General features: G+C 45.6%; 1 protein-coding gene across 1 annotated transcript; it reads left to right on the top strand.

Moving 5' to 3' along the window:
* Positions 1 to 12709: 12709 nt before the first annotated feature.
* On the top strand, positions 12710 to 14315 carry LOC147856033 (uncharacterized). The gene has a single exon (XM_087329514.1). The coding sequence runs from the start codon at positions 12719 to 12721 to the stop codon at positions 14249 to 14251; it is 1533 nt and encodes a 510-aa protein (XP_087185640.1). The 5' UTR covers positions 12710 to 12718; the 3' UTR covers positions 14252 to 14315.
* Positions 14316 to 15137: the final 822 nt, after the last annotated feature.

The following is a 15137-nucleotide window of genomic DNA, read 5'->3' as shown; positions in this document are numbered from 1 at the left end:
AAGATGAAGACCTCAGCACTATAGAAGAGAGTCTGATCTCATTTCGGTTAAGTGGACCGAATGAGCGGCTGAGTCAAGATGACCAGTCGGATGAGGAACCGACGAGTATTGGAGACTCTGTCGTGCTCTCCCCGCGCAAGGAACCGAGGAGACGGTTCACGCAGAAAGAGAAGGGGAAGAAGAAGATGCCAGAATACGAAATCGGCAACGTTGAGTCAGATCGGAGCGAATCTGACTCTAGAAAGGATGAAGGCGGAACTCCGGGAACGAAGTCCGACCTGGCCAAGAAGGGCCCCAAACCGGGTACTACCAAGTTACGCCGGTCTTCCCACCTGAAGAACCTTGTTATGTGGTACGGGTACAATGAGTACATGGCGCATCATTATGCGTACATGACCAAGGTGGCGGAAGTGCGTGAGCCAGAGAGCTACGCAGAAGCGGAAAAGGACGCAAATTGGCGTGCCGCTATGGAGGAAGAAATGCAGGCACTTGATGCCAACGACACATGGGACCTGTTTGACCCTCCCCGACACTCTAAACCGATGGAATGTAAGTGGGCATACAAGGTAAAGTACAATACCGACGGTTCGGTTAACGGGTACAAGGCCCGGTTAGTGGCGAAGGGATATGCACAGACCCACGGCATCAACTACGATGAGACCTTCGCTCCAATAGCGAAGATGACGACGGTTTGTGTGGTGCTGGTGGTTGCTGCGGCAAGGGAGTGGCATCTTCACCAGATGGACGTGAAGAATGCATTTCTTCAAGGAGATCTTGAAGAAGAGGTCTTTATGACCCAACCTCCCGATTTCCAGAGGGAGATGAACAAGTCGGCGGTATGCCGGCTGAGGAAGTCACTTTATGGTCTGACACAAGCCCCCTCGAGCTTGGAATGCGAAGATCACACACCGGTTACGTAAGATGGGGTTTGCGGCTTCCAAGTCTGACTCTTCGTTGTTCATCCGGCAAGGTCCGGACGGTCCGGTTTGCATCTTGTTGTATGTTGATGATCTAGTCATCACCGGACCCAACCTCGATGAAATCGGCCGAGTCAAGTCCCAGATGTCGAACGTATTTGAGATGAAGGACCTGGGGGACCTTCACTATTTCCTCGGGATCGAGGTGATCCGAACCACCCACGGCATATTGCTCTCACAAAGACACTATGTGTTGAATATGTTGTACAAGTTCGGCATGACAAAATGCCGACCAATCTCCACACCCCTGGACCGGAACCAGAAGCACCGCCCCGACTCTGGACCGGCCTGCGATGAGAAGCGGTTCTGACAAATCGTCGGAAACCTCATATATTTGACAATCACCCGACCCGACATCAGTTATCCGGTCGGCGTGATCAGCCAATATATGCAGAAGCCGACCGTGGAGCACCTTCTGTGCGCGGATCGAATTTTGCGATATGTGGGCGACACAAATGACTGGGGACTGTTATACCGGCATGGTATAACCGAAGAGCTAGTCGGCTACACCGATGCCGATTGGGCCGGCGATGCATCGGATCGCCGATCCACCTCCGGCTATATGTTTTCCCTTGGTAGCGTGGTTGTTGCGTGGAGCAGCAAAAAGCAGCCAACAATGGCCCTCTCGAGCACTGAGGCTGAATACCGGGGTGCTACCGTTGCCACCTGTGAAGCCATTTGGCTTCGGCGACTGCTGCAAGACCTGCGGATCGAGGTGCCGACCCCAATCCTGATCTACTACAACAACATAAGCAGCATGCAGCTCGCCAAGAACCTTGTATTCCATGCTCGCCCAAAGCACATAGAAGTGCACTACCACTTCGTGCGTGAGCGTGTCCTAAGCGGTGAAGTCGAACTTCGGTATGTTCATACGTATCGGACAAGTTGCAACACTTCACCGAAATGCTTGGTGTTCAACATCTCGACATGCCACACTTGAGGGGGAGAAGGGGCAAAGACACCAGAATGGGCAAAGGCAAAGAAACTGCCGATTGCACCGGTGAGGGAAGAACCGACAAAGGGGGAGACAAGAAAAAGAAAGGAGCCGAGTCGACAAAGGAAGTCGACACATCCGAACAAGTCGGAACAAGCGGCAGCGGCGGCAGAGTCAAGAAGGACAGAGCCGACCGAGAGAAGAAGGCCAAGACCCGGACATGGTTCGATGTGGTGAAGGGCCTGGAACCAGAAGACGAATTGGGAGCAACCGATTCCGACAAGAGTTGGAACGAATTAGAGACAACTGATTTGATTCAACAGATGGATTTGGAAGAACCGGATCAATTCAAGGCCAAGAGGACGAGATGGCAGCAAAAGTTGATGCCAACATGAAGGAATCGGCGGGTCGACAAGCGCCGAAGTCACAACAGCGAGGAAGCTAATTTGGGCATGTTGAGCAAACAAGCCGACCGAGGAGGTCAAGATGCGCAGAAACCGAAGGGTCGCGGCAAACAGGACCGGACCGGACGAGGAGCGCGAGCAAGGCGGAGTGACGCCAGAAGGAGCCGGGTGGAAGGACCGGCTGCCATGGAGATTGACACTACGATCCGACCTCAAGTTGAGCTTGAGGGGGAGTGTTGAGCGGCAAGCTCAACCAGATCCAGATCGGCTGAATCAGCCTAAGCCGGATCGGTGAGCCGGTGAGTTGGTTAGCTGGATCAAGCAGTAACCGGAATCCAAGTAGCAGCTAGTCTACTAGGGAGTTAATATGTTGTAGTTAGTGTCAGACGCTCGTGTGAGCATTGAAGTACACCGTACTTCTGTCAGTCCGTATGGACTTCTCTAAAAGTGTTCACTGAACACATACGATGTACAGACTAAGTAGTATTTTTTAATTGAGTTTCTGTGTGCCCTGTCTCTCTGTCTCTCCCGCATACTGTTAAACTCTCCATTAAACCTGTTTTCTATTTTCTATTGCTTCCGCACGCTATTTGTTTCTACATTGATAAAGGTCACGTAGTATCGGCATCCGCCGAATGTGGCCGTTTGAGTCAGTCCCCATACATTAGAATGAATTACATCGAGCACACCTTTGCTTATACGGCTCTCCTTCGGGAATGGGAGTCGATGTTGTTTGCCGAGTTGACACGCTTTGCATACTTGGTTGACTCGTTTTGACTCGAATGTCGGAAATCCGATGACGACTCCCTTTGATTGCATAGCTCGGAGCCGTTGGAGGTTTATGTGGCTGATTCTCTTGTGCCACAACTCGATGGTCGTCTCGGTTTTGAGACCTTTAGCATACATTGCCGATTTCACCTTGTTCGAATCGAGGATGAACATGTGACTGTCATGATAACACTCACATCATGCATCGAAAGGATCATGACACTCACATTATGCCTTGAAAGGATTTGAACCCACGACCTTGTACACATGTCAAATCCTTAGCCATTGTATTAATATTCTTGTATGTATAGTTTTTAGAATATGAAATCTAATATCATAGGAATATTCTATATTACTCTACATTCTAGAATGACCTAGAATATTCTAGAGTGTTCTATACACTAGAACCTTTTAGAATAAGCTAGAGATCTTCTTGATTACTCTGCATTCTAGGATAACCTAGAATATTTTAGAGTGTTCTCTATTACTTATAAATTGGGATCTACCACTCATCCCAAACCTAAATTGGTTCAATGCCATTTTATAGTACTCTATTGCCTACTCTTTGTCATCCATTTACTCCTCAATATAATAATTCCTTTTCAATTATCTCTCTATCTTCTCTCTCTCTCTCTCTCTCTCTCTCTCTCTCTCTTGACAGTTTGAACCAATTTTTCTTTCATTTCTTCGTCCTCCACAAAGTTCCCTAACAGGTTCTCTTCTTCCTTCTCCTCTCCCCTCGTAAACTATGGAGTCCGTGAGCAAACAAGAATACATGCTTGTTCTTTCTCAGCTCGACATGCTCACGAATAAATTTTTGGCATTAGAGCATGAGAATCAAAGGCTACTTGGAGATCTACAACAAGTGAGCACCGAAAAAGCTCAACAGTATGAAGAGTTATCACAACGGGTTCATCAAATCGACGCGACTATATTTTCATTACGAGAACAACCGTTGGGGGCTCAGAACTCCCCTAGAGAGCCAAAGATCAGGCACCCCACCAATTTTGATGGTACAAGGTCTTTATCAAGTTCGTCTGGTTATTCAGCTACATCCCAATCGGTATCCAACTGAAGTTGCTCGTGTGTGATTAGTGGGAACTTTGCTATGCGGTACGACGTTAGCATGGTTCGCACCACTCCTCGAGAAGAAATCACCATTGTTGGAGGATTTCGAGGCATTTGTTAAAGAGTTTCAAGCTAGTTTCGGAGACACCGACAACACTAGGACAACGATAAACAAGATTCGAAGGCTCCGACAAGGAGATCGTCTTGCGTCGGCTTACGCAGCCGATTTCTGTGTCTTGCCATTCGATATCCCATAGGATGAGGCGGCCTTAATGGATCAATTCCGTCAAGGTTTGCGAAATGGTGTCAAAGATCTTCTTCTTACTTTCCCTGAAGATCTGAATTCACTTACAGAAGCCATTAGTCGAGCCGTGCAATGTGATAATCGCCTATTTGAGCGACGTTCTGAGCACCAACAAATGTTACGCCGCCAACCTAAACAGACTTACATGTCCGTAGTTGCGACGCCTCCACAAGTTTCTAGACCCATTACAAGGGATGGCCCAACTCCGATGGAAATAGAGTCAACACAACGACGTGGGCCGCTATCAGATGTTGAGAAGCAACGACGTCGAGCGCATCGTCTCTGCCTGTATTGTGGCGGTCCAGGACATATAGCTGTAAATTGTCAAATATTCCTATACAATTCCTCCTTTATCTATTGTAGATGAACCTAGGTTCGAGACCACTATGGTATGTGGAGGTTAGAACCACATGTTCTTAGATCTAGTTTTGATCCCATAACATCATGAAAGAAACGAATAATGGGACAAGATTGCAATTAAAACACAACTCTCAAAGATGGAGATGGTTGGCAAAAATCAATGAGCCAATTTTTCTGAGATCACACTTGTAATATTCACAATGGTTACAATCCTATGTACTAAGTTCTATTTGCTCACTCAATTGATCAACCAATTCTCTCCCAATTTGAAGTGTTTCCTTTATGTACTTGGATTTGGAGAGGCTAATACTTGTTTGACCTAAATGGTCTTTCCTCGACCCCAAACCCATGGGAAGTTGTAGTTGAGACACATCAAGCAAATTCTATAATTGAAATGAGGCATCGGATGAGGCTTTGGGATGTGTGAACATTACCAATCTTGGATTCTCTCTTATTATTATTATTTATGCTCCTATGATTCTATTTCTTTAAACAAGTGGACAAAGCAATGAGCAACATGATGTATATTTTTGTTTTGGTCACATTGGCCAATTTGTGAGTTGTTAGTACACTCCTATATACTTGTTTATTGTTTGTTGATCGAGTCTTCCACACTAGCACCTCCATTCCAACACTAACATGTAGGTTTTTATGCTTCTAGTAATGATGTCCTTCTTACTTTTGGTAAAATTGGTGTGCACAAAAGCATACCCATCAAACCATCTCACATAACCTTTTTTTCATTGCACACGATTTCGTATATATTGATCTAAACCATCTTGCATAACCTCTTTTATGTTGCACATGATTGCGTATATATTCATCTTGTCAAGAATTAGGTAATTAAGAAAGGCTTAATTAGTACCTAATTATGTGATTAAGCTAAGCGAAAGATTAAATGATATGTGTGTGTATGTGTGTGAGAGGAAGATAGAGAGGAAGTTACACTTATGAACAACACAAGATGGGGGATGATTAACTCTATATTACATTAGCATTATCATCGTCAAATACAAAAATACCCACAATGAGGTATATATACAACTCATCTACAACGGTGCACATGTGTCAGTAGAATATAGGTACAAGGATGTAATTCCTATATTCAATATACTTGGTAGTGGAGGATCTAGAATGTATCCCCACTTACGTACAAGTACAAAATCCTATTTAAGGGTTTATAGTCAACACTCCTAACTAGATTCTATGTAGGTAACTACGAAGTTACATGGTAACTAACTAAATAACTAAACTAAGTTGAACTTGATCTCTCAACACACCCCCTCAAGCTCAAGTGTGAGGCGTTTGCCATCCACTTTGGCTTTCGTCGGCTTCGTGTGCTCCCGTCCGGCCTTCAGCTTTCTTCGGCCTTTCCGAGGCAATCTCAATTCCTCCCCCTCAAGCCAGTGACGAAGGCTTGTAGTGCGTGGGTGAAGGCCGACTACTTCCACCCATAGTGGGTTACGAGCCACTTTTGTAAATCTCTCAGGCTCTTCTTAGGCCGTGACCTTCATCGCAAAGGCATAATGATAGGCCATGTACTCGTTGTAGCTTAGCCGAGCGACGAGATTCTTCTCTTTAGAAGAGCGTCGAAGTTTTTCACTCGCCGATGTGAGTGCCTTCTTTACTCCAAGTGTCCGCATGATGGGTACACCAAACTCACTGTCTAGTGAGGGAGCCGACAAATCCAAATCACTGTCATCGGGGTGGTCGACTTCGTATTTGGGAATCTTACCTTTGCCTTTGTCTAGGGTCATATTTGGCCGCGACATGCTTCGGTCACTCGGGGTCTCTTGTGGTCCACTAAGCCTTGTCATAATCGGGGCTTTCTTTGAACATATGTGTGAGCCGATCTTCGGCTTCTATCTCTATTTTGACGGATTCTGGGTCAAGCGGAGTCGGAGTCGAAGTTGTCTCTAGTGCATATCAGGATGCGGACTCGTCGGAAATGATGTCTCAACTTACTCGAATCACTCGGTTCGAGGGGTTAAAGCAATTGTATGCCTTATTCTAGGATGAGTATCCTACGAGGATACATTTCCCCGACTTTGCATTGGACGTTGTTCGTTCGGGATGCGTACATTCGCAATGCTCTCGAACACCTTGAGGTGTGACAGGATCGGCTTCCTTCCGACCAGGAGCTCGTATGGAGTTAGCTCAAGCACTCCATTAATGGTGCATCAATTCATGAGATAGACAGCCGTGGATGGCGCTTTGGCCCAATAGAAGTTCGGCATGTGCTTCTCATGCATCATGGTGCGTGGCACCTCGAGTATTTGCCGATTCTTCCTTTCGGCGACTCCATTTTGTTGGGGTGTGTCGGCATGAGAATTCTCTCCGGATGCCTTCACTTTGGAGGTAGGAGGTGAATTCGTCGAAGAAGTACTCCTTGCCTCCATCCTCAGCAACAACTCCACCTTGATGTCGAAGATTCGTTCCTCAAGGACCTTGCGCAGGTCCGTCGTTCTTTCTATCTCAGTGCTCAACCGATAACCGGTTTTCTTTGCTTTATCCGGTGTGTGGCAGCACCGGGTTCATTCTACTTCAGTCCGAATCGGGTCTCGTACCGCTGCGAGGGTCCGGCCCCTCCTGTTCTTCCCGCACGCTTGTCTTCTACCAGAACCTCATAGTTCTAGCACGCGGCTTCCACAAAGCCGGTCTTTTCTTCGACCGGATCGCTCCACTCGGTGACCTCCCGGACCCGTCTCTCCGCACGCTCCGCTTCATCCCTTCTCAACTGCACGTTGGCGAGGCCTTCTAGTACCACCAGCCAGAACCCAGAGTCTTTCGTCTTCCGGCCTTCGTCACTCCTGACCCGAATCCTTGCCGACGCCGAGTAGTGGATGGTCTCCACATGGCGCGCCGCCGCTTCTTCCATCAACATCTTCATTCCTCCCCGTCCGATATTTAGCTCCAGGGCTCTCCGGGTCTCGCTAGCGTGCACCCTCCCATTCCATAGGTACACCACATTAGCTCTTATTGCTTCTGCGAAGTTCAAGTACTCCTTCCGGACGTGACCAACCGCATCACACCACAAGCATCGATGCCCACCCGGAGGCCTTCGGTCGCGAGGCTGCTCGCCGACATCCCTCCTCGCTTGTGCGATCTGGAGGTCTCGTACCATCTGCATCAATTTTTCCAGATGCGCTCCGCCAGACGGGCCCTTGACCACGCCGGACGAGCCTGTCTCAAGCCAATCCCGAGTTTCCTCCTTGCACGCCGACAGGGGTCCCTCGAGGTTTCTCACCTCAACCGCTCCTACCCATGACGAGCCCTTGTCGATCCACTCGCACTGTTTGTCGAAACGGCTGGAGACCCCTTTTACCACGGCCCAGTTGGCTGTTAGCCCATCGTCCGTCTCCAGCAAGAGACCCATTTGCTCCCGATCTCGCACGTCCACAGCTTTCACGAATAGAAGGACACGACTCGTGTCCAGTACGGTCCTGTCTAGTGCCGAAAGACGTACGAAGCGTTCCTCAAACTCCCGGAGGAGCGCCGACACATTCTTCCCCTTCCCTAGGGTCTCCACCCAATCCATAAAGTCCTGCTTCAATAACTGGAGCGTGTCATCAAGCCCGTACCGCTCGAGGAGCCGCGCTTCGAATTCCCCCCAGGTCCGGCATCCAGCCTGCACCTCAAGCACCTCTGCGTGGATGCCCGGTGTCGCTATCCAAGGAAACCCATCTAGACGCCTCTCCTCTGGGATGTCCCTCATCACCATTTCGGCCTGGTAGGCCACCAAATAACTCGTGGCGTCCTTCCCATCCAATCGGCCTATTGTACCGACAATTGCTTCAATGGCCCTATTGAGGGTGCACGTGCCCTCACGAGCACTTACTATCTGATCGACTGTTGCTGCCATGGCTTCGGCAAGCTCTAATCCCCTCATTTTCGATTCCTCTGCCACCTTGTTTCACGTCGGGTTCACCAAATTAATGTCGTGTTGTTACACTTTCGCGTATGAAAAAAGGCAGGACCGTAGGGGCCCTGAACCAAGGAGCGTGAGAGATGAGAGGGAGAGAGATTCGCAAAAAACACAGAGAGACAGAAACGAGAGAATCAATTCCAATAACAGTATAGATTACGGAGCTTGCAATGTTACAACCGGCAAGCTGGTGACAGAATCAACACAGACGAACACACACACTAAAATACGCAGTGGTGCCTATACCGGAAGCACACGGGCTTTCACGCAACAGAGGCAGCAAACTTAACCCAAAATCCCTACAGAAGCAACAACGATGGTGGAGGAGAGAGCTCGGTTCCTAGTTCGACAACACTTCATCCTCTCAAAATGTCCAATCCCCCCCTCAACCCCTCTCCTCCCCTTTTATAGCACAAGGAGAGAGAGCCATTAGTGTTACATCCCTTTTACTCTCTGTCCTAGCGGACCTATACTATGTGAATACATCAAAACATGTGTCGTGTGTAAGGGCCAATTCACGCACACTATCCATCGATTCCTCCTAGGGACGACTTTCTCCATGACAACGTGCAAGACATTCTTGATGCAAGTTTGCTCGCCTTCTTTCCTCAATGGGACATTGTCGATGTGCCGAATGGGATGTCTGGTGTCGTCTCCCATCCCTATGAAGTCGGATCAGTTTGGCATTCGTAAGTCACGAAACCACTCTTGGTGTGACGTCATATGATGTGAGGCGCTGGAATCGACGAACCACACATCTTCCAAATTGGAGGTGCTTGCAGAATTGGAGGCCGACATAGAGTTCTTTCTATGCCTCATTAGGAATAGTCTGTTGTAGTCGTCGTATTCGGAGTTGGTGGCGTAATTCGTGAGTTGTCGACTTGTCGAAGACGACTTGTTTCTTCTTTTTCGGCACTCCTCGCGGTGGCCGATTTTTCCGCAATAATTGCAAGTTGCGGGCCTCATTTGACGACCTTGTTCAGCATGGAAGCTCCCCCTTCTTCCGAAGGTTCCTCGATGGCATCCGTGAAGGTTCGAGTTCCCTTCGTGTGATGGGCCAAATTGACCTCCTCTACTGTTATGGGCATGACCATATAATATCCCATGGTGAGAATTTACCGTCCTTGAGGATTAAAAGTAATTGTCAATGTTTTTTCCCTCACTATGTATTGGGACCCAATGATTTACTACGTGCAAACGGGTATATCAATGGATCTCCCGTACAATTTTTTTTTGATTCGGGAAGCTCACACAATTTTGTGAATGATCGTTTGGTTCAGATATGGGGAATTCAACCCACCATAAGTTCACACTTGGCCTAATGGGTTGTCTCAATCCCGAGGATTAAAAGTAATCCTCCCCTTCTTGACACTCTCGTTTAACCCTCACACTTATCCATGTGTATAGAATACTACGGTAAATTCTCACCACGGGATATTATATGGTCATGCCTATAACATCTACCGTCGTGACCTCGTCCTCGGCCACCGTCCGAACTTGAGAAGAACATTTGTCCTTCTGACGTCTTCATCTTGGTTCAGATGTGGTTCTCTTCGACCAATAACATTGAAGCTTTCGAGCAGTCGTGTTGGCGGCGAACATCTTCTTCAAGTTCCCCCACGCCTCTTCAAGCGTCTTGGGATCTCGAATGTGGCTAAGCATGTGATCCTCGGCACATGTTGCCAAGCAATACATGACCCGACTCGCCACTTGCTCCCATGTTGCGTAGTCGGCATTCTTTGAGTCAAGTTGATTTTCTTTTGCGCCATTGATGTAGCTCAAGTACCCTTGGCCAACGAGGTATTGGGTCATCTTGTACTCCCAAGATGAATAATTGCTCCGGTCTAGCTTTCCACTAGGGAGCCAGCTAACCATTTGTGTGTTCATGTTGATTGTAGTGTCTTTAGTTTTGCTTTTCTTCCTTCGATCACATACTCATGCTACATAGCGGCACTACAGTAGTGGATAGCCGGAATTTGTCATCGGTGTTTCGAACACACAACCACGGAGTCAGGTGGGCTTAGTGGAATTTCTAAACCACACGCTTTGATACAATGTCAAGAATTAGGTAATTAAGCAAGGGTTAATTAGTGCCTAATTATGTGATTAAGCTAAGCGGAAGATAAAGTGATATGTGTGTGTATGTGTGTGAGAGGAAGTTACACTTATGAACAACACAAGATGGGGGATGATTAACTCTATATTAAATTAGCATTATCATCATCAAATACAAAAAATACCCACAATGAGGTATATATACAACTCATGTGCAACGATGCACATGTGTGAGTAGAATATAGGTACAAGGATGTAAGTACTATATTCAATATGCTTGGTAGTGGAGGATCTTGAATGTATCCCCGCTTATGTAAAAGTACAAAATCCTATTTAAGGCTTTATAGGCAACACTCCTAACTAGATTTTATCTAGGTAACTACGAAGTTACATGGTTGACTAAATAATTAAACTAAGTTGAGCTTGATCTCTCAACACATCTAAACCATCTTGCATAAACTTTTTTTCGTGGCACATGATTGCATATATATTCATCTGATGGGCTTACTCACGTCTCCATAAAGCCTCAGAAAAACATATATCACATGTACAACACATCAAAGTTGTGACAAACCTCATGTGGTGAGGCAATTATGAGAAGTTTAATATTGTGTGAATTTGTTTAGATGTATGCTAAGTACGAGAAGATATGTAGCTAGAGTCCGGTCACCTGTCTCACATTAGGAGGTTCTATGTTCTGAGTAGGTAGGTACTATTTGGAACTTAATTATAATAGATTTTCAACCAAAGGTTTATCGTATCCCCCAAAGCACCCACCCACTTCTTCTTCTTCTTGTTTTAGTGAGCCAGCATAGTCACGTGCATGTTCTTCTAGTATTTCTAAAAATAAATTGTAATGTCCAAAATAATGATTTTGTCGAATCTGTACGGAGAGAGAGAGAGAGAGACGGGGAAAGATTTCGTTGCGCCTTTGATTTTCGTCATTCATGTCTGGCCTAGCGTGGCGCGTATTTTATATACATATAGATATATATATATAATGGTGTCGTATGCGCATCCAGAAAGCTAGAACAATGCACCACACCGTATGAATGACGGCCAAAACACACGGTGCCTAAATTGTCCGACACATTGACGTCACTATCATCATCATCATTGAGCATTGAGCATTGAGCATTGAGCAATGACCCACCATCATCATCACCATCAATATTAATATCAATATCAACAACGACGTATGTATGTATGTATGTACAATAAAATATGACATCACGCTCTCACACACAGAGTCCATAATGATAATGATGATGGTTGTCGACGCTTGTGGGACCGACCCCACTGTTGAACAATGGGCATAACAACTACCATACTTATAAACCACATGATCATGATTCATGATAGACTATAGTTGTGAAATGCCAACTCGCTTGGTTTGAACTTTGGTCCGTCGATGAGACAAAGAATGAGAGGGAGTCTTTTAAGAGGAAACCAACGAAATGGACACACACACGAGAACGAGAGCCAGAGAGAGAGAGAGAGAGAGCCCAACATTTTCTTCTAGAACCCATCTCACGTGTCATATCCATTAATATTAATATTTGAAGATCTCACGGAATATTCTTATTGTAATTTGTTACTAGTAAGTACATATGTACATACATACATCCTCAGAGAAATTGTAGGAAGTAAGCGGCACATCCGCCCCTTACGCTTCTCACGTCTTCTTCTTCTTCTTCTTCTTCTTCTTCTTCTCCTTCTTCTGGAACCTCCAGTTGTCTCGGAGATTACAGACACCGTAGTAAGCATATGTAGATATTTCCATATCCATTTCCTTCCTATCTTCTTTCTTTCTGTTCCAAAGACAGGAATCGAGACTATACAAACCACCCAGTGAGTGAGTGAGTGTCACTGTCCATCTCCATCTCCATCTCCATCTCCATCTATTCTTTCTTCTCTCGAGTAATGGCCCTGGATTCCCGCAGATCAGACGTTCACGCTATAGCCAAGAATACAGCTAACCAACAGCTTCATCTCGATATCAATTCTCAGATCTCAACTGTCGATCATCATCTTCATGCCTTGCCTTCTACCATCTCAAAGCAGCTGCAGACAAAGAATAACAACGTATATGGCCATAGTGATAGTGCAATTGATCCAGCAGTGACCACGGTTACCACAGATCATGTGCAGAAAGAAGCTAATTATCGTGGTGTCCGCAAGAGGCCATGGGGAAGATTTGCAGCCGAGATTCGAGACCCTTGGAAGAAAACTAGGGTTTGGTTAGGGACCTTCGACACAGCTCAGGAGGCAGCCATGGCGTATGACACAGCTGCTCGGTCCCTCCGTGGATCAAAAGCCAAGACAAATTTCAACATTATTAATGGGAAACACACTTCTTCTTCTTCTTCTGCTCAGCCTGCAGATAATCTTGTTCTTCATCCTCCTTCAATTCATCTGAACTTCAAACATCAGAAACAGATAAGTAAACCAGAAACCCTAATTACTCATGGCCCTCGTAGTACTAAAATGTACCATACTGGTTATGATGGACAAGATACATCTCTTGTGAACGAAACTCCTGCGGCATTGTTTACCCTTGGTTGTGAAAGCTCTGGTACTACGAGTAATTCTGGTCAAAAGTTCAATGGATTACCTAGCCATGGCTATGGGAGCTTCATAAGGAATCCTTTGCAAAAGGTTAATGCATTTACTGCCCATTGCTATAGGAGCTCCAGAATTAGTTATGATGAAAATGTTGCAGCATTAATCATCCGTGGCTATGGAAGATCCAGTATAAGTAGTTCTCGTCAAATGGTTAATGGAGTAATTAGCCATCACTCTGGAAGATCAAATGCAACTGATTCTGATCAAAAGGTTGATGGATTAACAGGTTATTTCTATGGAAGGTCGAAGGAAAGTAATTTTGATCAGAAGGCTACATTTTTCCACTGTCCTTATGCTCAGGCAATTCAGAGCTTGGTTCCACCTGGTGGACTAGACCGTAATTGTAGCTATGGTGAATCGAGTCCAAATCCTGCAGCTGTGGATATGGCATTAAGTCTTAATATTGCAGCAGCTGAACCTGTTCTCGTGAAAACAGCTAAAGAAATAGGGTTTTCTCAGATTAGAGGTTCAGGAAATCTTTGTTTAGACGCTGCAAATGCACCAAGCTCAAATATGTGTATTATTGTGGATTCTTGCAGCAAGCATCTAAGAGAAGAAGAAGAGGAAGGGGAAGATATTTCTGCAGCTGTCGCCTCATGCAAGAAGCAAGAATTACTGGTCTCAGATTCTGACTCATCTCCTTCGTCTTCTGTCACGATGAATCCTTCAGGTCTATCAAAGTTAACATCATGCTCAGAAGACATCGGTCATCATCGTCATAATCTGCTGCAGGTTAATAGCTCTATAGCCGTAAGTTCTTTTGATCTAAACCTCCCTCCTCCCTCAGAAGAAGAACCTCCTCTCTCGCTAATCATAGCTGAACTGACATAAGAGCAAAATCGGCCATTAGAGACGGCCTCCACAAGCTTAAAATGTTCTAGGTTATTATCCTTTCTCGTTAATATTTAAGCGAAGTCATTATATGTAATGAAAAAGTGCTGCTTCTGCAGAGTCAGCCTCTATATACATATCAAGTTGCGATGATCCGTGTTAAACAATACGATCTTGATCTTCGGAAAACACTGTTAAACAGCACGATCTTCATCGTCAGAAAATTGTGTTAAACAACACGTTCTTCATTTTCAGAGAACTGCGTTAATGGAAACCCTTAGCAAGAATATTATCATATTCTGGTGTAAAACCTGGCCTGTTTGCTTTTTGTGTATAGAGAGAACCGCATTACATTGGAAGCGACAAGTGTTAGATCTGAGAGAACTATTCTGAATCCGTAGTAGGGTGGTTATGATATGTAGATAGAGACTATCTGATGGGATGTACTTTATTGAATAAATTCTCTTTTCTAATCCGATGACTGAGAGAAAGAAAGAAAGAAAGATATATTAACGTCTTCTAAGGCCAAAAAGAAAGAAAGAAAGATATATTAACGTCTTCTAAGGCCAAATTTGGCCCATGAGACAATTGGGTTACAACAAAAATGAGTGTTTATCCAATCATCAAAACTAAAATAAAAGAAAATAGCTTAAGCTAAGAAAGTACTAGTAGTGTACAAAACTTTGCACTAAGCCTAATCTCATTTCCACCCAAGTGTCTCAAAAAGAAGTGGGAGGTCAAAAGTTTTTGGTGTGGGTGTGACCCATGGTCCCGATGCATAGAGTGCCCTAGCCATGGCTTCTAGGCGGTGTAGTTCACGTTCCTTTATTTTCTTTATTGCTTCTACATCTCGTCGAGTTGCTTTGAAACCCGGCATCCAAGGGTG

The sequence above is a fragment of the Azolla caroliniana genome, unplaced genomic scaffold (assembly GCF_043228905.1).
Source record: "Azolla caroliniana isolate FFs.n. ecotype wild unplaced genomic scaffold, voAzoCaro1.0.p SCAF_13, whole genome shotgun sequence".
In the NCBI taxonomy this organism is placed as follows: domain Eukaryota; kingdom Viridiplantae; phylum Streptophyta; class Polypodiopsida; order Salviniales; family Salviniaceae; genus Azolla; species Azolla caroliniana.
The sequence above is the reverse complement of the archived record's forward strand: the minus strand, read 5'-3'. Positions and strand labels throughout refer to the sequence as shown.

Coding starts and splice junctions, on each gene's coding strand:
- LOC147856033 (XM_087329514.1), top strand. CDS start 12,719: ATGGCCCTGGATTCCCGCAGATCAGACGTTCACGCTATAGCCAAGAAT.